The sequence below is a fragment of the Lissotriton vulgaris genome, chromosome 12, assembly GCF_964263255.1.
Source record: "Lissotriton vulgaris chromosome 12, aLisVul1.2, whole genome shotgun sequence".
Taxonomy (NCBI): Eukaryota; Metazoa; Chordata; class Amphibia; order Caudata; family Salamandridae; genus Lissotriton; species Lissotriton vulgaris.
The window spans coordinates 73,442,134-73,465,322 of record NC_141700.1 but is presented as its reverse complement, the minus strand read 5'-3'; the positions used below and the strand labels follow the sequence as shown (position 1 = coordinate 73,465,322).

General features: G+C 43.8%; 1 protein-coding gene across 2 annotated transcripts in view; it reads left to right on the top strand.

The window, feature by feature from the left end:
- The window catches only part of AP3D1 (adaptor related protein complex 3 subunit delta 1), a 400,132-nt gene that overhangs the window by 187,785 nt on the left and 189,158 nt on the right, over positions 1-23,189 (top strand). For both annotated transcript variants that reach the window (XM_086947180.1, XM_086947179.1), the window contains exons 18-20: positions 6,848-6,919; positions 16,965-17,040; positions 22,354-22,556. In XM_086947180.1, the coding sequence (XP_086803306.1) occupies positions 6,848-6,919; positions 16,965-17,040; positions 22,354-22,556 (351 nt within the window). The remainder of the gene's footprint in view (positions 1-6,847; positions 6,920-16,964; positions 17,041-22,353; positions 22,557-23,189) is intronic.

Sequence of the window (23,189 nt, the reverse complement as noted above, 5' to 3'; positions counted from 1 at the left end):
GATGTTCACTAATAATGTGGGCCCTGTTTGACAACTCTACCCAGAGGTTTAGCAAATGCTTGGTTCATTGGGTGGAGGCTCAATGTCTCTAATTCATTGAAGAATGCGACAAGGTGCGGATTCTTGTTGGGTAACACCTGAAAGAATTTCCCATTTCCGTGCTATAGGATTTTTGGTCTCTACTTCTGCAATAACTGCTGATCATTACACCAAACTTGACATTTAGAAAGACCATTACTCGGAATACTACTTTTTTGTTTTATGTAGATCTGTTAAGTAGTATTTAAGAATTGAATGCCATGCAGCACTTGATCTTGGAAATGTTCATGAGCAGTTACTGAACCACTTCCTGGACACTTGTAGTTATTACAGTGGGCAAGTACAACAAGTTCTGATGATTGGGTCCAGGTCTTGTTCAGTCAATGCCTTGTGTCCTTGGCCTGCTGCTTACAATTAAAGCATGTGTGCATGGCACAGTGTGTGGTTGATGGTCATGCCCTCTATGCATAACCTGACAAGCTCTTTGCCAATGGAGCTGCTGCCGCCCCTGGTGGGGCTTTTCATCGAGGGAAATCCTCCCAAATCAGTGCTGCAGGGGCCGAGCTTGCTAATCCCTACACGCCGCACAGTACTCCAGGGACCAGGAGCCCGTGCGAGATACCACCTGTGAGGAGGCCAGCCCCCATACACACCGGCATATATATTTATATCCGAAGCCCGTACAAAGGGCGGGCCGTCTCTGGCCGTCCGTGGGCGGTAGAGGACGGGACGGGCCACATCCCTAATGTTGGTTGGGATCCTACGTTGCTGAGGAATATTAACACTAAAGGTACATAGCGCTTTTGCTAACTATATTCATAAAGGCGCGTAGGACTAACAATCTTCTGTGATTTAAGATGGGCAAGCGTAAAGCCATGGAAGGAGGGGGGGTGGCTATCGAGACAGCGAAACGCCAAAAACGTTGCAAGAAGAAGAAAGCAAAGGCACCAGCCAAGTATGCTGCGATGAACTGCCTCATTGACAAAATTGACACTATAATTGACGATTGCCAGGAAATTCTATCTGTTGATCTGGGTCCCTTAGAAACTATAGAGCAGGCTAAGGAGGTAGGGGGTCCAAAGCCTAATCCACCTGAGGTTGTTGGTCCAACTTTTACAATCCCCGAAATGTTCCGAGTTAGTGCCAAACCAAGGCCGGCTTCCTCGAAACAGCTTGGGGAAAAAGGTCGTTTAATAGGAGAAAGGGTAAATGCTCTCCCAAGTGCTGTATGTGTGGAAAATCCCCTGGCCACTCTTGCGATAGGTAATGATTTAATACTATGTTCTAATAGGTTTCTAGTACTGGCAGAGGTACAGCAGGAGTCGGAAAGGGAAACTCCTAATAGTGGTACTGCCAGCTCTCCATCACCAGGCATAATTGATGTTTGTGATTGTTCAACCCCAAGAGGCAACCCGGGAACTATTAGTGGGGTGGTTAATCTAGTCTCACTACTTAGGGACGAGATAGAGGATATGAAAAAATTAATTATCAATCTAGCTGCAGCTCCAAATGCCAACTGGGGTGTCTCTTGGACTCAGCCAGAGGTTTCACACAAGACATCTACAGCTTATCCAATTAAACCCCCACAGGGTACCCTCCCAATAGCAGGGAAAAATGTTGCTACAAGTAGTAAGATACATCGGGTTGCCCATGTAGAGGGGGGAGCAACTACCTCAAGCATGATCCCTGTCTTCACTAATAAAAGGCTAGAACGCCCTGTGATTGAAACGAAGGCTGTAAATGAGTCTAGTGCTAGCATCCAGAGGTCACAGAGCGGCTGGTGTGGTGGGGAGTGAGGTTTTGCTGGGCTTGTCTTACGCAAAGAGCCAGGAACGCTGGCAGGGGTTCAGTACTATGGTATTACATCAAGCTCTAAAGGGCCATCAACTTACAGCTTAGCGCCCACTAGGAACCAAGTATCTACGAAGGGTAACTTCGCCACAAATACAATATACATGACTAATGTGCCCAAGTATCAAGCTTCACCTAATTGTCCAAGTGAAGGGGTAGACTCCCTGACAAACAAGGCCATTCATTGGCTACGGTATGTCAGAGGGTGTCGACCTGTTATTAGGGATGACATAGTCAGAGTAAGGAGAATGAGCCACCCTGGGGCTACGCATGATGCCATTGAATTAATTTTGTCTTCTGACAATCTAGCTCAGAACTTATTCATGCTAGAATTTAGATCAAGAACCCCAACCCACTCGGGCATACAGCTGAGGAAAATGCCCCCCCCCCTTTCATTTTCACTCACCGCATCCATGTCTGCAAGGGACATTAGGCATGGGTCTGACAGGTCCGGGCTTAACTCCATTGATTGACTACCCAATGGGAGGTTGGGCGATAGGTTTACAGACCAATAGGGGCTTAGAGGTAGCGAGCATCGAATGTCCTGTAGTACGGTAGAGGGGGCTGGCCATTCGGGTCTGACAGGTTTTCCCCCAGTAGAGGTGGAAGTACCTAGTGATGAGGGTGGGACGGGTTCTGGTGCCTCTAACGCAGGGGTAGTGGGAGGTCAGGGTTCTTCAAGTATATATGGCCAAAGGGCACAGCCTCTAGCCCCCCCAGGCCCGTGGTGGCAATCTAGCAGGGCTGGGGGGAGAATAGTTTCCTGGAATGTAGCTGGATTGGGCTCTAAAATGCACTCCCCCGAATGGGTTTCTTTTATAAATGGCTTTGATCTTTGCATCTTTCAGGAGACGTGGGCCTGCGAGTCCTTGCTCCTCTTGGGTTTCTTGAATTTTTTTATACCAGCAGACAAGGGCCCCAAGGGTCGGCCGAAAGGGGGCCTAACTATCTGGGCACGGCAGACACTCTTTGATAGAGTAGTGGAGCTCCCAACTTTTAACAATGACATCCAACTGATTAGGATAAGCATTTTTCTGGGGGACTCCTTAGACATCTACAACTTGTATGTAAGAGGGTCAGATGGAGGGAAATCCCAGGTTTTGGCAGCCCTCGATCACGTGATTGGTGCCCAGCCAAGTGAGAACAATATACTTATTGCTGGGGACTTGAACATGACCTTTGAGCCTCTCTCTGTACGTGATTGGCACGCTGGGGAGGACGTAGACTCCGAGTGGGGGAATCCCTAAATTGGACTTAAAACCTGTAAGTAGATGGTCAACATGCATAATTCAGATGAATGCTATATGCAGCGAAAGGGGGCTCAGAGCTTTGAATGGAAGAACAGCGAGCGACGGCCAAGGGGCCAACACTTTTGATAATGGTCGCTCGCAAAGCATGATCGATTATGCCATCTGTAATCTGGCAATTTGGCACTTGATGAGTGACATGAAGGTGGTTAGTAGACAGGAGAGTGATCACAACCCCCTATGTATTCTTCATCTGCTATGGGGGGGGCCAGAGGGGTTAAATAATGCTGAAAATAATGTTGAAGAAGCTGTAGCGGAGATTGTTCCTACGAATGACATCAGGAGGGTTAAGTGGTCACAAATTGTGACGAATAGCGAGGTCCTAGAAAGTATTAGCGGAAATTTGGACAGTACTATCGCCGATATGGAAGCCATAATGAGGATGGGAATTGGGAACAGAACTGGTCTAGAAAAAATCACCAATTTGCACTGTGAGTTTTTTTACACTATAAAGGGTCATTTTTACAAGACATCTTCACACCCCACAGGCAAGAACTATCGCCCACAAAAAATGGGGTGGTATAATGCGGCTTGCAAGATGGCTAGAACCTCCTTGGGAACGGCTATTAAAAATAGAGGTCCAACAGCCGTTAGGGAAGCAAGACAGAATTACAAGGCTAGTACATCCATGGCCAAGAAGCAATGGGACGAACAGCACTGGCAAGACCTTAAAGCTGCCAGCGCTGCTAAAGATTCCAGATTATTCTGGAATATTGTTATGTTGGGAATGGAGGTCTCCCCGAATCACCGTCAAACCATGTCTCCCAGAGCAGTTGGCTAGATTATTTTGGGCCCCAATACAGGTGCCGGCCCGAGGATAAGACCAGGGAGTCTGTAGCCACTGCTATATTTGCTGTCCCTCCTTTCAATAACGTTGATGTAGCAGAGGCTCTGGACTCAGTTGCCTGGGGGAAGGCACCTGGACCTGATGGGGTCCCCGCGGATGTCTTTCTTCATGACAAAACACGATGGGGCAGGTATATCCTGGAGCTGGCTAATGCGGTGGCATTGGGGGCTCCAGTACCAAAGTCTTGGAAAGGGCTATAATAATCCCTGTGTATAAGAAAGGTGACAAGACACTCCCAGGGAATTACAGGCCCATTAGCCTAATAGTCACAGTGCAAAAGGTGATAGGTAAAATGACCCTAGCGAAAATCATGGTCTGGGTAGAAGAAAACAATGTCTTGTCTCCTTATCAAGGGTGTTGAGCTCAAATGTCCTCGGACTCGATAATTCTCGCTTCGGTGCCTGACCTAATCATGGGTTCACACTATGCAACTCTGGGCATTAAGCTTGCTTAATCTCCACAACGGCCCCCGCGGCGGGATGCCTGGCTTTCACCTTGGGGATGCCCTGTAGGGGCTATCTCACAGGGAAAAACCAGGACGGGTTCCCAAGGCAAGCGCGGAGATACCCCTACGGGGGTGGATTCTGGCGCTATATAAGAAATGCAATAATAATAATAATAATCAAACTGGCTTTCGCAAGCTAACCAGTACCACAGACCAGATATTCCGGTTTACGTTGCTCCATTGGAAGGTAGTGCAGCTGGGGAAGGGCAGCCTCTATGCTGCTTTTATCGATCTACAAGCAGCCTTCGACCTAGTCCCCCGGTCCTTAGTATGGAAAGTGTTAGCCAAGATGGGAATGCCGCTGGAGATTCTATCACTAGCGATGAGACTACACGAGTCAAACTACGCTAAAATCCAGTGGGGGAGGCATGGGCAAGTCACTGCTGAGTTTCAAGTAGAGCGGGGTGTACGCCAAGGCTGTGCCATGGCCCCCACACTCTTCTCATTGTATATTAACGGTGTAGTGGCTCGTATGTTGTCTGGTTCTGTAGACGCTCCGACCCTGGATGGAGTGAAAACGCCAATTTTATTATTGGCAGACGACACGCTCATTATATCTAAAACCCCTAGTGGTCTGCAGCATGCTTTGAAGATTTTTGAGGGTTTTTGTGTCGATCTTGGGCTTGAAGTAAACGTAGCTAAAACGAAGCTCATGGTATTTAATCCCTACGCTAGCTTTAAAGGGAACTTCTTTATGGATGGCCAAAGGGTGGAAATGGTCTCGGACTTTGTTTACCTGGGAATCCACATAGCTAAGGCAGTAAAATGGGGGAAGCATATAGAAATGGCGGCCCTTAAACGCCGTCAAAATGCTGGGGCTAGAAGTGCTGAACACAAAAATCTTTGACTAAACCAATTTTGCCAGCACTCCAGGTGTATGAGGCCAAAGCTCTCGGCGTGGCGCTTTATGGCGCCAAGCTATGGGGCTATGACATCTTGGCCGCATTAACGCTTGCCGAAAACAAATTCCTGCGAAACCTTATTGGCCTCCCTAAAAGTACACCCATGAAGCCACTGCGCTATGACTTAGGCAGGAAAGCCATATCTGATATGGCTAGGCTACGACCTTTTCTATACTGGTGGTGCATTTGGGTTACCCCCGAACTTGCGCATTATGCGAGGGGCTTCCTGGATGTAATCAAAATTGACAAATTCCATAAGATAGGCTGGCTAAAGGACTTGTGTAGATCACTGGAAAAAATGGGCATGAAGGGGTTATGGGAGAACCCAGAGCTGGCCCAATTCCCGACTAAAGACACCATAAAAACAAGGTATTGGGAAATGGTAGCACGCCGAAACTGGAATGATGCAGATCCCACCTCCCTAGAAGGTCGCTTCTTGGAAGCAAAGGTCTCCCCGTCCGTGGAGCCCTATTGGGACATTATAGCTAGGCCACAAGATAGGAAACTCTACTTCCAGCTTAGAGTGGGGTCGCTCCCAACTAGATCGCTAACAGGAAGATAGTCAGAAGCTAATTCTAATGTTTGTCCAGCTTGTAATAATGGCATTGAGTTCATAGCCCACCTTCTTTTTGTTTGCGGGGCATATTCAACCCCCAACGTGTCTGGTTAAGGGCGATGTGCAAACTGCTTGGTACGAGAGAGAGCAAGGTGGCTCTAAGAATAATTTGCACTAGCTCTCTGCCAGTCATATCTGTGGCGGTTGCCAAATTCTTGGGATGGGCATGGGCTTTTAGAAGGTAAATTCTACCAGGAGAGTAGGTTGGTTGAGATCAATCCATGACTTCTATGTCTTGCCGCTAGCTACAAGGAACGCCTTGATTATGTATGATGGGTCTTCATTGGTCTTATTACTATATGAATTTGATGTTTTCTTGATGGTCTCTTAAACACTAGTGAAGCCAAAATGCTTTATTCTTTTTAATTTCTAATATGCAATTACCGTTCCTTCTTTGTAAAATGGATAAAAAAGAAATGTTTTGGAGTTTGTAAATATATCTTATACTTTTTATCATGAACCAAAATAGTTTTAAATGTATTATGCTTTTATGAGCTTTTATCTCGAATAAAGCAAATTTGACTTACTGACTGATAACCTGATACACAGCCAAAGGGATGAAACTGAGAGTTTTTACTTAAGCCTGAAACTAAAGCTCACTGTTTCGTAACCAAGTTGGTTGTAGTCCACAAGTTGTTAGGAAATAAAACAGTATGTTGGTCTTTTAAAAGCTCTGATGGTAACTATTTTTCAACTGTTTTTCCCCTGAATAGTTTCCCTAACTAATCACTTAAAGTGATGCACTTGCAATGAATAACTTGTTTGTTTTTCCAATTTTAGAGACGTGCTGCAAGAAAGGAGGAACAAGCAAACAACCCGTTTTACATCAAAGCCTCTCCATCTCCACAAAAGGTAGAGACCCCATTTTGTTTCTGTTTACTGCATTTTATTGTGAATGAAGTGCTCAAGTGCAATGTCAGGTTGGCAGCCAAACAAGGTCTTTAATGGCCAATGGCATTCATCTACTCCCCCCATCAGCTTCCATTGAGGCATATGCATCACTCCTTCACACTGCATTTCACTTTGTGAATGATGCAGCCACAGGCTGAGAGGTAATGTGTGTGTGTGTATGTATATATATATATATATATATATATATATATATATATTTTTCTTAACTTTTGACCCCTTTAACCTTTCGACCGGAATGCTCCTAAATGTCATGTTTGTATTTAAACATTGATGTATATTCTTTCCTGCTCCATAGTGGATAAGCTACTTCTGGTAGTATGTCTTCATGTTGATGGCTATGTTTGGGGTGGAGGTCCTGCAGCTAGTGTATTGGTACAGTGATATGACTTCTTCTAGCTGTACCCTGTCTATGGGTTCCACCAGGTGACATGAAGGCAGCAGGCCAATAGTTTATCCTTAACCAGTGCATCCAGAATCAAGAAGTGACTTCATTCTTGCCTGGGAGAGTGAATTGTAGCCTGCTGGGACGCAAATTATTATATTTAAAATCCCCTCTTAAGGGAAGGCAGTAGGATATGCACGAACCTGCATCTGCAGAAATTGGGTCTCATTACCAAGATGCCCCATGCCGCCCAGTCTTTGATCCAGCTCTCCCTAAAAAGATGTCTTCAGGCTTTGAGAACATAGGTAATCTATGTTCTCTGCTCAGCCCATCATGAAGTGGGGGAGACTTCCTGCCCAGGCCTGCTTATTTCAGGGCTTCTAAATGTTAGTAACTACATTCTAAGGAAAAGATTGGTTGAATGCCGGGGGAATATAAACCTTTTAGATCATTTCGGTATGAGCCAAATGTAAGCATCTCATGTTAGGTGGAACTTGATCTTTTAGCCCCAAGGGTATGTACTGTCCTAACACCTCTGCCCTGCATATACCTCAAGCAAGAAAATTCGATAGGTGTGGCACCCATCGTACAGTGGTGTCTAGATGTTTTTGATATCTGAATGTGTATGGCTGTTCATGGTCTGATTCCTTTAGCTACAGAAGTTGGGATTTGCCCACACATCTATCAGACCCCATCTAGCTGCTGTGCCAGGCTACCTTAAAAATAGGCAGCACACTTCACTTTTTAGAATACCTGTAATTAAGGCTTTAATGGAAGGACTTAAACAGGTTATCCCACTACGAATGCCTCCCGCTTCTTTGTGGAACCTCAACAAAGTACTCGCTAGGTTAATGGTTCCGTTGCACTTTTCTTTTCTGGGACATTGCTTTCCTTGTGGACATAACTTCCTTCAGGCGTGTCAGTTAAATACATGCACTAACTTTAGAAGAACCTTTTTTCCAGGTGCATCATAATAGAGTAGTAATAAGAACAAACCCATAAATCCTACCCAAGGTAGTCTCTAGCTTTCATCTCAACCAAATAATATAACTCCTGGTGTTCTTCTCATGCCCAGAGTCTGTAGTGGAGCGCTCTGCATACCTTGGATGTCGAAATTGCATTCCTGTACTATGTCGACAGAACAAAACCCTTTCGAAAAACACAACAGCTCTTTGTGTTTTTCTTCAAATGACACATGGGGCATGCTATATCTAAAGCAGGCATTGCATGTTGGCTTGTGAGGTGCCATCAGGCATGTTATGCCAAAGCAAAATAACCCTGCCTATCCTTCCCAGGCCTCACTCCACTCTTAGGAAAGGGGCATTGATGGCATTCTTGGGTTACATCCCTCTAGCTGACATCTGCAAAGCAGCTACATGGTCCTCCTTCAAACGGTTACTAAACATTATTGTGTGGATGTCTCAGCCCGACAGCAAGCTAATGTTGGCCAGGTTTTCCTATGTACACTTTTACAATCTTCTGCAAAATCGTCAGGCTAAGCCACTGCTTTTGGAAGAACTACTTTATGGTCTGTGCACAGCTTTTGTATCTACAGCTATACACATGCCACAAACTGAAAATGTTACTTGCCTGTAAGAATCTGTTTGTGGCATGAATTGCTGTAGATTGACATCCCCCAAACGCACCCTGGTCACCTGTGGTTGTTGCAGATAGAGATATCTTTTTACCTTTACTTTGCATGGTCATGTCTTCTATATTCTCTATGCTCCATCTCATCTTAGCCCTCCATGCAGAAAATACAATCTATCAATGGAGCTATGCCCATGCGCATTACCAGAGATAGGTGGAGTCACTATACCTTGTTACTCAAAGACTTCTTCGAACAAAAACAAGTTGTACACGCCTAAACACAACACTAGATGGCAGAAATATGCACATCATGTGAATCTACAGCACTACACACCACAAACGTGCAACAGGGTAAGTAATATTTTCCTTATTCTTTCCAGAGATTATTAGCATTTTGTAAGGCTGAAATCAACTCTGCTGTCATTGTCTTCAATGGGGAAACTGGTGCTTCTCCTTCAGGAAGTCTGTTGCTAATCTTAAGCACTAAATAGTCTCCAACATGCTCTGGGTCCTGGAGCACACTTTACAGACTTTTCTTTTACAAAAAGTCCAATAGTGAAAGCAAAATTATTTTAAACAACCTATTGCAAGCTAAATTGGCCAATATTTGCTTTTCTGTTTATACAAAGGTTCCAGTTTATATGAAAAACATCCACTAATTAAACTGACATCACACCCAGACATATATTTACAAAGAAATTAGTGAGAGACTAACAAGGCAATGCAGGTAAATAGGTTATAGAAAAGTTTCAAAACTGAACCCTTTTTTGCCTTAAAATATCTTCATTTTTTAACAAATGTCCATCTTGTGGCAGAAAAAGGTTAAAACAGATACTTAGCATTTTTGTATCTTTGCATGACCTTCCCAGCAAGTGTGGGTTTTGCCAGAAAATGTGAAGAAGACCTATGAATGACTTGGTAAGGTGTCATGGCGGATAAGAATTAGTGCTAGTAATAGCCCTACAGCCATAATTGGGTTCACTCTGGAGGTCCCATGGAGAAAGCGTGGGAAAAAGAAAAGTCTGGATTGGATATGGAAATATGTATGTAAACGGTAAGAAAAGATGAGAAAGTACCAAAAGATGTAGCAATGACAGCCATGACTACTGAATTGGTCATGATCCCAGAAAACAATGTTACAAAGCTAATGATTGTGGATCGAATAAATATGAAATAATGAAAGCTATAGACTATAAAATCTTACTATATGTGTAACCCACTGAAATACTAATGCGACAGCATTCAGGTTGTTTGTAGTTTCCGTTCACAAATTATAAATATTTATTTTTGAACCGCTCCAACAGACAGAGCAAGCGCCTGGAATGAGAGTAGGGTGCACAGTTGTGGCATATCTGCTATTTCGATGAAGGCGGCCAGTGCAATTGCCTTATGGGAAGCTACAACTAAATTCTAACAAGATTCACAGACAACCTTCCAAAAAAAACAACAACAAAAAACAGAATTTATTGAGATCATCTGTTAGTCAATGTAGTCTCTCATCAAACTATTAGTGTAATGGTGTAATCCGTTCTAGTTTAGCACAGATATTGCCATGGGTTGACAGAGACCATCTTCGTGACTAGGTCCAACTTATCTAAAATCAGAAGGACGACAGAGCATTATCAGCTGTTCTTTATCATGCATCTTTACTATTTGTTCCCATGCAAGTAAATGTAAATGTAGAAGATGAAATCAGAAATTAGGACGTTGAAAGTTTTGTTATTGGAAGGATTACAATTAGCATAATTTCACACAAGACGACTATTTATATTCCCAACAGAGGGTTCATGCCCCTTACTGACCTCCGCTACAACAGCAGAGCCTACAGTACCAACTAAGTCACCATTCAACATGAAAATGAGGTCTCCAGCCCTCTGCAGCAACTGGGAAACATCCAGCAGGGAAACAGTGACTCCCTCTTTCCCCCTCCTCTGTCATTCCAGTAGGAAAAGTCATGAAACATCTCCGAGAGGGCAACAGATTATGACAGGCAGATGGGTGCTGCATATTGTGCTAAATGGCTACAATTTCAAGTTTAAAGCCTCTACACCTTCAATCCCTCCGAAAAGAATGAATAAGTCCTTAGCATGTGGGGCTGAGGCATGTGCTGTGGGTGTGCACTTGCCAGCTGGTGTTGGGCATTGGATGGTTGCAAGTTGGTTTTCTTCGATGTTGTTTTTGTGTCCTAAGGTTTGTTGTGACTCCATCCTTCATAACAGCATCCAACTTAATGTGGTGCAAGAAGAGCACGACTTTTTAGTGGAGACGAAAGGGTTGGTTTGAGACCGTCCTACGTTTTGCAGCATCGTTAAGACCTTGATAAAAAACTTCAAAGATTCCATCAAGGCTAGAATTGTGATCCCTCTCCCTCTCCTTCTCTCCCCTCCTCCCCGGGTTGAAAGCAAGTGTAAAGCAGCCCATGACCTGAAGACCAGATGCAAATTTGGGGACCAAGGGGGAGGGGGGTTGGGGGTTTGAGTTTTATATAGCACAAACTTGACCCGAAGGTATCAGAGCACTTTACATGAGCACCAGTCGGTTGCGTTAAACAAGGACACATTCATTTTTGTAAGGCACGGATAGATTAAGTGATTTACCCAGAATCACAGGATGTTGAGCGTCTTTGCCGAGACTCGAACCAGGGTCCACAGATTTAGAGATCGACTGCCCTTGCCGTTAGGCCACATCCTCTCCCAACTTACAGACTTACATGGAGACAACACAACTATTATGCCAACATGTTTCTGAATTAAAAAACATTTAATAAGGTGTTAATATGGGAATGGAGCAAAATAAATGTGAACCTCTGTAATATGATGACCTATTACAAAACAACTAGGGCATATCCATCTCAGAAAATGTTGCAAAATATTATTTTCTTTTATTGTTTAGCAGACATTTGTAAGGTTGCTAATGATCAACGCAACACACGTCCAATAAATACTATTGTTGGCCCGTCATCAGGTGTTAGTTGGCCAGACAGTGCTCAGAAAATTGTTTCAAACATCTGCATCAGCGACTGCTTTAAAGTTAGTGCAGGGCATGTGTATTTTCAGCCATACATAATAGGAACGGAAAATGTTCCTTATCTAGTAATCATCTGTTTGTAGCGTGTAGTGCTGTGGATTGACATGCGACTCCTCCTTCCTGGACCCTAGCAATAGTCACAGATGTCGGCACCATAGTTATGCTCAACAATGCACTGTAAATGCTTCTGTGTGTTTGACGGTACAAAAGGGGGTGGTGATGGACGGAGTATCTGAACCAATTAAACGCTCTCACCCAGTCAACAGATCTGGGTTTAATCCATCTCCATTCTTTAGCCCACTCTGCCACCCCAGTTCAGACATGGCCATATGCAAATCAGTCTGACCCTGTGCCTCATGGGAACAGTCCAGCCCGAACTGCCAAGCCATGCCCTTTCTGGAACGGATTCAAGCTTCCTAGGACTGGTTTCTGGGATTACAGCCCTATTCAGCCAGGCTTGCTTGAATCCAGTGGCAAAGTGTGCAAGGGACTCACGTCTGAGCATACCCTGCCAACTTATGGTGAACAAAGCAGTACAAAAGGGGGTGGTGATGGACGGAGCATCTGAACCAATCAAACACTCACACCCAGTCAACAGATCTGCGTTTAATCCATCACCATTCTTTAGCCCACTCTGCCACCCCAGTTCAGACATGGCCATATGCCACCCCCTTTTGTACTGCTTTGTTCGCCATAAGTTGGCAGGGTATGCTCCGACGTGAGTCCCTTACTCACTTTGCCACTGGATTCAAGCAAGCCTGGCTGAAGACGGCTGGAATACCAGAAACTGGTCCTAGGAAGCTTGATTCAAGTCCAGGGAAGGCATGGCTTGGCAGTTCGGGCTGGACTGTTCCCATGAGGCACAGGGTCAGACTGATTTGCATATGGCCATGTCTGAACTGGGGTGGCAGAGTGGGCTAACGAACGGTGATGGATTAAATCCAGATCTGTTGACTGGGTGTGAGTGTTTGATTGGTTCAGATGCTCCGTCCATCACCACCCCTTTTGTACTTCTGTGTGTTTGACAGTATGCTCCCAAACTCATCCAGTGAGCAGAGTATAATCTGAGATGGAGTTTGTGTCCTGGTGCTTTGTGGGGTAGGGCTGGAATCGCAGAAGACTGTCTTGAAAACAGCTTTAAAGAAAAACAACTTGCAAACTTTATGCTTACAGGGTATGTAATAATATCCTTTCCACCAGCAGCAACTATAGGAACAGAAGGTGAACATCATATTTCACTTCCCGAAAAAAAAATCAAAATTATTACTGCTGTTTCTGTCTGGTTCAAAAAAAGGGGCCAAGTACAAATTCAGAATCATCCTTAAACGCAATTACTAAAAAGTGGATAAAGAAAGAGATTCAGGATCCTAACCTTTCACCAGATGTATCCTCAAATACATTGATGAGATTGGATGAGTGCTGTAAACCTTCTGGACACCTATTTTCATATCCCAATTGCTGTAAAACATCAACAATTCCTGAGGTTTCTGGTGGGCAAAGACCATTTTCGATACAAGACTTCCTTTTGTTTGGGCTAATGTCATCCACAATAACTTTGTAGAAGTGAATGGCAGAGATAGCATCATTCTTGATGATAATAATAGGGATTTTCGTCTACCCATATAGAGGACTGGCTGATAAAAGCTGCTTCTCCTCCAAAAGCAGATCTTCATTTTGTCCTGACTATGGACTGCTCCAGTTTACAAGTCAATCATGCCAAGCAAATCCCAACTCCAATTTAATCTATTCATGCTCTCTGGGGACTGTGCTGGCCACCTAAAAAGCAAACGCTTTCCTTCAGAAGAAAGGCTGTGTTCTTAAAGAAGCAAAGCTCTCGCAACCACAAATTAGTAAGATCAGGGATAGAAAAACGTTTCAACAAAGTGATTGACAGTTCAGTAATAAGCAACTTTCGGAACACGGCGACCGGGAACACACAGAGGAGGGATACCACAACTTTGTTCGCAATCCACAGAGGGATCAAACCTTATCCACTTTCCTGAAATCTTAATTGGATCCCCTCCCGGTACGGCTTGGTACACACACGTATCCAGTATACCTTTGCGTTCATCCACCATACTTGGTTTGGAGAACTTAGAAACTGATGAAATACCGATTGCTCTATACTCAGAGCGGAGAATCATTGTTTATATTCTGATGCTTATTAACGTCATATACTGAACTATTCACCCGAAGTCAAAGCGTCCATTAAGTCCGACCTACTGACCAGTGGGTCACACCACTAGCCCTGAAGAGTCGTGTTGACTCAACTTTAAACACGACGAAACACGTGTCGGCTGAATGTGGATCAAATAAACAACTTTCCTAAAGGATAAAGATACAAGGATCTGCTGTTGCTTATTACTGAACTGTATATCACTTTGTTGAAAAGTTTTTCTATCCCTGATCTTCCTAATTTGTGGTTGCGAGAGCTTTGCTTCTTTAAGTTTTGGAGAGTCTGTTGATTTTCTAATTTGAACGTTTAAGGGCTTTCCCGTTGACTCTATACGCACTGCAACCTTATTTGTTGTTTTTAAGTGACCTTATAACGTCTACACCAGGCAGAGCATGTTCTGAAAATCTAAAAAACCCTCTACAGTTAGCCAGAAAGGCTGTGTTCTGCCCACCTGAAATGGCTGAATCTTCAGTAACTAAAGCATCCAACAGCCAGATAAGTCTCCTTTCTCTTAGGTTCGGTGATTTTATGCAATTTCCTGATTCCCTATGTCCGCCTCTACGTGGGACTTTGCCAACAATGTCTAAAAGACCAGTGGTCCCAATTCTCAGACAAATGGGAGGACAATGTGGTGCTCACTTCGGCAGTTATCCAGCCTTGGCCATTTCCATCACAGCTTTACCACTCAAATAACAGTAATAGATGCTTCTCTGACATGACTAGGTGTGCACACGGATCATCTCCAGATTCAAGGCTCATGGTCATTTAGAAATTTCTGCCACAGCGAGCTTCTCTAATTTATTTCATTTCACCTTGATACAAAGTCTTGTCTCTGCGTTTGTAAGACACGTTCTATTCTTGTTCAAAAGGACTACACCACAACAATGTATTACCTGAATCAGAATACAGGCACCAGATCATGACTTATTTGTCTACAGGCCTAAACATTTGAAAGTGGCTATGGGCCAGAAATATCAAAATCACTGCTGTTCATCTCGGTGGAGTGCAAAATGCAAAGGTGGATGCTGTAGGGCAGAATTAGTGAGAATAATAGTGCATGGGTTGTTCAACAGTGTCATAGAAGGCAACTTCTGAAAATGGGGTTTCTCTCAGTTTGACCTCTTTGCAAATCTCAAAAACAAGAATTGCCCAGATTTTGCCTTCATGTAGTACCAACCAGGGTCAAAGGGGAAAACCCTTTTGATAGACTGGTTAGTGAAATTTCTTTACACATTCCCTCAATTTCCCAGATTCCCACATCCTAGTCAAACCGACATATTTAAAGACCAGGATGAACCTTATCGCACCAGAATGAGAAGACAGTGGGGGTTCACAGATCTTTATTTGTCAGCATAACCTAACAGGTGCCATACAGGCTAGGTAGTCTTCAGAAGTTCAGGGCCAGTTTCTACATCACAGCCTGCCATCACTGAGCTTGAAAGCTTGGCTTCATACATATCTAATATAATCTTTTGCGCCTTTTGCAAGATAGCGTGTATGGTATAAAAGAGGCCACATCTGCACGTAGGGGTGGCATGCACCTAGTCTTATGGTCCCATGAACTTTACACAACATTATTTAAGAATAAAATGGTTACATAAATGCATCGACGTTTCCCTCCTAAAATTATTTCAGGCATGCATGTTAGGCAATCCATATCGCTTTCAGTCTGATTTTCAGAATCGGTTTACTCCATCAGAGAGGTCTCTGCCTACATTTAAGATTGTTGAAGTGTTATGTAGACGAGATCTAAACATTCTTAAATCTAAACAGTTCTTTGTGAATAATGGGCCTCTTTGTAGGTTTATTAACTTGCAAACAGTCTAATTCCAGAAGGATTGTATACTGTTTCTCTATCAGAAACCTAGCCAGTCTTGCCAAGTAGACCAAAGACTCACAGTACAAGACCCAAACCTGCTACTTCTGCATTGCTAAGGTATAATCATTGAGCAGAAATGTTCGAAGCAGCTACCATTCAGCTCTCTCAGGGTACATCTGTGCTGCATCCAGCTCTAGACCTAATGTTCAAACAAGTCAAGCTTTCCTTTGAAACCTGTTTAGATTAACAATTTAAGGCTTTTACTTTATTTCTCCTCTTCTGCAACTTTTTAAGGGATGGGCTTGCTATCATTATTTGCTTGTCAAAGAAGAAGGGGAAGTTACTTGTGTGTAATCCAGTTCTCCTTAAGGGTATCTCCATTTAAGTTGAAAGCACCCTCTGTCCACGGGAGCAGAGACATTGATGACCTCTGTGGCAGGATTCTAAGTATCTGTACAAAAGAACCTGAGCATCTGTCACTGATATAGCATGAGCAGAAACTGGTGAAGTAGCTTCCTTAGAAGAGTGGTCTTCACTTTCCTGTTTCTCTAAGCTGCAGCCTATTTAGTTATATTGCCCACTTTCCTCTCACTTTTTCCTTTTCTCTTCAATTTCATTAACTTAATGACTGAAACTAAATTGGCTTATTTTTGCTAATGTAAATATGCTAGAATTGGACAGCATAACCTGCAATAGCTAAATTAATTCATTTTTACTATTTGGCTTTTTCTAAAGGAAAAGGCTACTATGTATATTGTGTAGGGTATGTCTAACATCCCATGCATGAGTGGGACTGTTCGGAGCTTATGATTTCAATGGAAATTTCCCTGGAGAAAAACTAAAAACACAGGTAAGTAACTTTTCATACTTGTGGTGTGATTGCAGCAGGTTACATTGTCCTAATTGACTTGCAAATGTTGAACTTGTTAGTCTTTTTAAAAATATTTATCTTTATCCTTATTGGTGCTAAGTTGATATTTTTCATTTGCAGGCGTACCAGGATGCGGCTGGAGTGGATCATATACCAGTTGTTCAAATTGATCTCTCTGTTCCTTTAAAGGTCCCAGGCAAGTTCAAATTTTGGTCTCAGGAAAGTGCTTCTACAACTTATTATATTCCTGCTTTCTCCCAATCTGCCCTCACATTGGCTGCATTAATTCGTTTATGGCTGATTTGCCATCAATGTGTGATACCCACAAGTAATTACATGAAAGTTGTCTTCAACTGTGCGGTGATAGCTTTACTGTTATTGGGTGGGATTCACTTGTGCCCTTGATCTGTTTTACTGCTCTTTGCAGCTTTTAGTTTTTGTTTCTGACAAAGATTAATTGCATTTCTTATGCAAACCTTTTCTGTTACCTTTCCAGTCTATAACTAACTAACTTTATGTTGCATCAGACCTTCATAATGTGTGACGATGTTAGTGATCCCTTCTCTGTGCCTCCTGTTTCCTTACTAGAGAAATGGGTCTCTATCTACAGGTTTGAATATAGAAGCTAATGCATAATGATAACTATGTCCAAGGACTTGCAAAAGATAATCAAATGCAAAAGTGACCACTGGAAAACGTTATACAATAAACTACAAAACAGGGCAACTCTACTGTGCCAACAAGACGTCAAATCCAGTTCATCTGAAGCATCCAATTTATAGAATATCAGTTTGTTTGCATGTCCTGTGAGGCAAAATACAGTTTGACTTTTATACATAGTCATACTTTTAATAACTGTATTTTGTAATCACCTCTGTCTCTTTCAAAGATTACAAATGCACCATTATAGTTGTATAGGTGTGCTTACTGTACCCAAAATTAAAACCAGGAGGAAGAACCTCAACAACTCAAGCCCATTAGACCTTGAATGACCTTGTAAAGAGGCTTAGGAGCATGAACTACTGCCTTTCAGACTTTTGCTGAAATCCAATCTATCCTGGCAATGAAACCTTGACCACTCCTACTCAAGTGCTCAAATGCCTTGTTGGTGTTTTGTTCACTATATAAAAAACAATTAATCTTGAGTTGATGGTACTCGTATTACTCAAAGATGTATGAAAAACTACCACATTATATTGTTTTGAAGTTCAGCCTGAAACGTAATTCTTACAATGATGACATTCCATTCCTGGCCAATTATATTAATCTTCAGAGTTTGTAATGTGAACGGGAGATGCTGTGACATTGTAGGTCGCTGATTTTAATTCTGACGGGTCGTTCTCTGAAGTCAACAAAATAATGTTAGTTAAGGATAATTTAGACATGTAGGGAGAGTAACTATTTGCACCATTTTCTTAAAAATAAAATAGGATGGGTGTTCAAGTACTTGTTGGGCAGGTGAATAGCTTCCACTATGCTTTATTAGGCACAGCCTAAGGGGAGCCCTTCATCACCTCTTCATCACACCTTTCAAGGGTCCTAATTTGACTGCTATCAGTGGAAGGAAAATAGACTTTTTTGGCATGGTCACCCCCACTTTTGCCTGGTGACGGATGTGATTTCGACTGGATGTGCACTGGGTTCCTGCTAACCAGGTCCCTTGTGCTAGAGCTCTTTCTCAAAACTGTACAGTTGTTTCCCCTTTTGGCAAAACCTTTAGCACCCTCTGTAAGTCCCTAGTAAATGGTACCCTGGTATCTAGGGCCTGAGGTACTAAAGAGGGTCCTAAGGGCAGCAGCACGAATTGTGCCACCCTAAGGGACTCCTCACCAAGCACATACAAGGCTGTTAGTGCAGACTGTGTGTCTTTGTGCAGGCAAAAGTCAAAACACATCATCACACATCTGTGTGCCATGTCCCCTAACACTGCATGTAATATTTGTAAGTCACTCATACAGCAGGCCTGACAGCCCAAAGACAGGTTGTTGAATATTACATGTGAGGGCTTACCTGCATGAGCAGATATTCCCCTGTGCTGGTCATTCCTATTGCTGCTAGTATAAGTGACCAGGGAAGCTATTTTAAAACATGTGCTGTACACTGGACACTGTTAAAAACAAGTTCCCCAGCTACATAATGGCTTCACTTAAGATGGGGATCTTTGGTATCAAAAATCTCGTATTGGTAAACCTGCACTGATTCCAGTGATTGAGTTGCCAATACATGCACCCCGAGGGCAACTTAGAGGTGCCCCTGAAAACGTATCAGCCTCTCATGAGCTCCCTGATTGGCTTCTGCCAGCCTGCCACTCGAGACACTGTTCTGACCTCCTAGGGTGAGAGCCTCTGTTTCAGAAGGACCAGAACAAAAGCCTGTCAGGGAAGAAGTTGTAACACCCCCTCCCACAGGATAACCTGCTGCTAGCCTGCCTATGCCAACCAGCTTCAAAGAGCTGCTGCCTTTGAAATGTGAATCTGGCTCCCCTCACAGCCACCCCCTTGTCCAGAGCCCTTTAGGCACCTGGACAGGCAGGAACATTAGCTAGTCCAGTAGGCGTGCCACCTCCAGGCTTGAACCACCCCTAATGTGGGCTAAACTGAGGTGGACACAATTTTTCAGAAGAAGCCAACTTGGTGATGGCATAGTTAGGAATTCTAGGACAGGGTTTTTTTGGGGGTGGGCTCGGGTTATATAGCGCAAACTAAACCCGAAGGTATCAGAGTGCTTTACATGAGCACTAGTTGCGTTACAGATGATACATTCATTTTGCTAGGCACAGGGAGATTAAGTGATTTGCCCAGAATCACAGGATGTTGAGCGTCCTTGCCGAGACTCAGCTTCGAGGTCAACCTTTAAGTTATTAGTCATCTAGGGGGAGTAGTGAACCACAAGGGTCTGTAGCCTATTCCCCACTACCCTACATCCCCTAACACCCCTAAATTCATTATTTAGGGAAGCCCTTGGCACCAGAAGAGCAGATCCTAAAGACCTGAAGAAAGAAGACGGACAAAACAAGTGGCACAGCAAGAACAGAAGGCCCAGAATTGGACCTGGGGCCAACCCTGCCCGCCTGCCTGCTAACTTTGCCTATTGCACCAAAAGCAGACTTGTCCTGCAGCTGTTGAGTCTCCTAAACCGGGGAGACCTGCCAGCCTTAGCCCAGGAACCAGGACCTCCTGAGGGACAGCAGAACTGTCCTCTGCACCCTGCAGACAACCAAAGAAAGACCAAGAGAACTCCACCAAAACCCGCCGCCTCCAAGCACCACTGCACCGAAGCCCCCTCCAATCCCATGCCAAAGTGGGCCAATTCTGTCAGTGTGGTCCCCAAGCCCTCAATATACTGAGTCCTCTGCGGAGTGCCTCCTCGTGGATTCCCTGATGATGACTGCAGCCTCTGTTGGAAGGCTCCCTCAACCGCAAGTGCTACCGGACGGAAACACCTGACACCCCAAAGACCCTCTGCACCTGGAAGCCCCGTCCCGAAGAGAAGAGAAGAGGACCAAAGGTGTCCCCACATCCCCAACAATGAAAGAACCAAAGCCACTCGTTTGTTTCACCGGACTGATCCCCCAGCCCCCTCCTGCAGCTTCTTTCCACCGCAGCCGTTCTCCATTGGATAACATTGGGCACCCAGTGCTGTTTTGCACCTCTGCACCCAACCCCCCAGTGCCGCTGGTGGTGTTCTGGTGGTGCTGCCTTGGACCTTGCCCACCACTCACCTTAACTCCTGGGAAAGGGTCCCGGAAGTCGCTGACAAGAACCGATAAACCGCATTTGATTTTCCTCCCATAGGTTAATATTGCAGAACTCAGAAATTGCACAAAGTGCTGACTTTTTGAACTGAAAAATATTCTTATTTAAAAACGTTTTTATCTGAACTATATTCTTCTGCTGCCTAAACGTATATAAAGATACTTCCTATTTTTATAAATTAGTGTGGATCTCCTTCTTGAGTTGTGCTTCTCATTTATTGAACATTGTGTGCATTTTCAGAGGTCTTGCACTCCTCTGTTAAGCCTAAGGCTTATACCCCCTAATAGAACACTTTAGGATTGTCAAAGCAAGCCCCCTACCCACTCATAAGGGTACCCCTGGACTCTATACACCATATGTCCCATTTTAATATATCATAAAGAGGCAGCTTCCTACATCACTACATTGTGTCCAGCATCCAGGTAAACCTTGGCCCATCTCATTCGAGCCAATTTGGTCTGTGCGGAAGGTGAACCAAATGGGCAATAAAATCTTTAGAGCATGCCTAACCCCGCCCCGGAAATCAACCACTACTCTAATTAAAGAAACCTTAATGACATATGAATAATCTCCATAGTGCTATAATTGTGCTGTTAAGCCATTTGTTTTTAAAACAGATGCATACAAATCAATCATTTTTAACCATACACCGCGAGTGATAGATATGCATAAAGATGAGTGCTGTGCCTATGCTGTAAATGCAGGGTCTTTATGGCCTGTCAGTGCCTATGAGCGAAGATACATTGAAATAAAAAGGCTCTGTTATCTGCCGTGTAAGAATACGGTATATTTGGCATGCTTCTTTTAATTCAATTAGAGGATTATTATTGCTCCTAGAGGGCCATCTCATAACTGCTGACTTATAGTTTTGAGCAACTAATGAAATGCAAAACGAAGCCGTTTCTGTTCTTCTAACATACCTACGAGTCTCATTTTTATGCACACTCTTTTCCCAAACATCTTTAAAAAATGTTTTAAATAAAGAGGTTTATTTGCAGTTTCAAACATTTTAGCACTAAAAAGCGGCTCCTGACACTGAGCGGGTTATACATCCTGGCTTTCCCTGTGAGGCGTCCACTCCTGGGCACCCCCAAGGTGGAGGCCAGCCATCCTTAGCGTTGTGGGGGCCGTTGTGGAGATTAAGCAAGCTATTGCCATAGAGTTGCAGAGTGGGACTCCATGATTGGAATAGGCACCGAGGTGAGAATTATCTGGTCCGTGGAATTTTGAGCCCAAGACCCGCCGAGGCAGGGAATTGAACCCTGGTCCCGGGCTAGACCTCTGCATCAGGGTCTGCCGCTCTAATCATTGAGCCACACTTCTCCACAACCCAGCCCCACCCATGTTAACAAAAATTTAACACCCCAAAGTCAATTGGAGAACCCAGGCGATCTCCTCCAGTACCCAAGTGAACCTTTTCATAAAGGACCATCAACTCCTTCCAAATGGCTCCATCTCAACCGGTTTTTATCCAACACCGCTCCTTGATGGTTGGGGATCCGGGGTCAGTGCTCCTCCATCTTCTTACAGCGTCATGTTTGGCAAGCACCAAATTAAGCCCAACGAGGGTCCTGGAGCCATGACCACCGCTTTCCCAATCTTCCTCCTAAATATCTCTGAAATGTGAGAGCTCCAATTCTGCTCTAGAATGTCATGCCGCAAGTTCAAATTCTGAATTTGATTTGTGGTTTTCTGTGAATCATAAAAATATTTTCTTATCCTGTTTGACATTTTTACATGATTTTTCCATGCAGGATTGCCAATGTCCGAACAGTATGTAAAACTAGAGGAAGAACGTAGGCACAAGCAGAAAATAGAAAAAGACAAGAAGAAGAAAAAGCAGAAAAAAGAGAAAAAGGGCGTGAAAAATAGACGGCACAATTCACTCCACACAGAAAGTGATGAGGACATTGCACCTGCACAGCAAGTGGACATTATCACAGAGGAGATGCCAGAGGTATTCCTTTGATTGATTTTCCGCCAGTCTTTTTTTTGTCCGTTTCCTAGGTTTCTTTGATTGTTAACACTTTTCTCTGTAGAGATTTAATGCGTAAGCTGATATTCATAACAGCAAAAGGGCTGCAAACCTTCTTGTTGACAGATGTTCTTTTGGTAGGTTTTTCTCACTCTCTAAATTCCTTCAAAGCCTCATGGGCATATAACCACCAACATACATGGTAAATATATGGGCTCCAAGGAGAATCAGCCTCCATGGTTTTTGAAAATGAAAATTGTCTTCCTGCAAGAGTTTCTGAATTTTGAGTATTAAAAATCTGAACTGTATCATTTCGCTACAATCTTCAAGGTTTGGGAAACGCCAACAGGCAGAAAACTGCCAGTTTAGCGAGTAACATCTTCACGGTTCACGTGTGGATGTGGAACTTTATCGGATGCAAGATCGGATGCCTGCTTGGCAGTAGTGACTAGAAGTTTGCTGGGGCAGCACAAAGCAGAAGCTGAGGGGAAGTAGTGCTGTTTGGGTGCATCTATCCCCAAGGTTAACCAAGGTACAGACCAGTGACTGAGTGAAGAAACAGTCTGCGCTTTCCTTCGTCAGGATGGGGCTCAATGCCTAGAGAGATGATTGCTG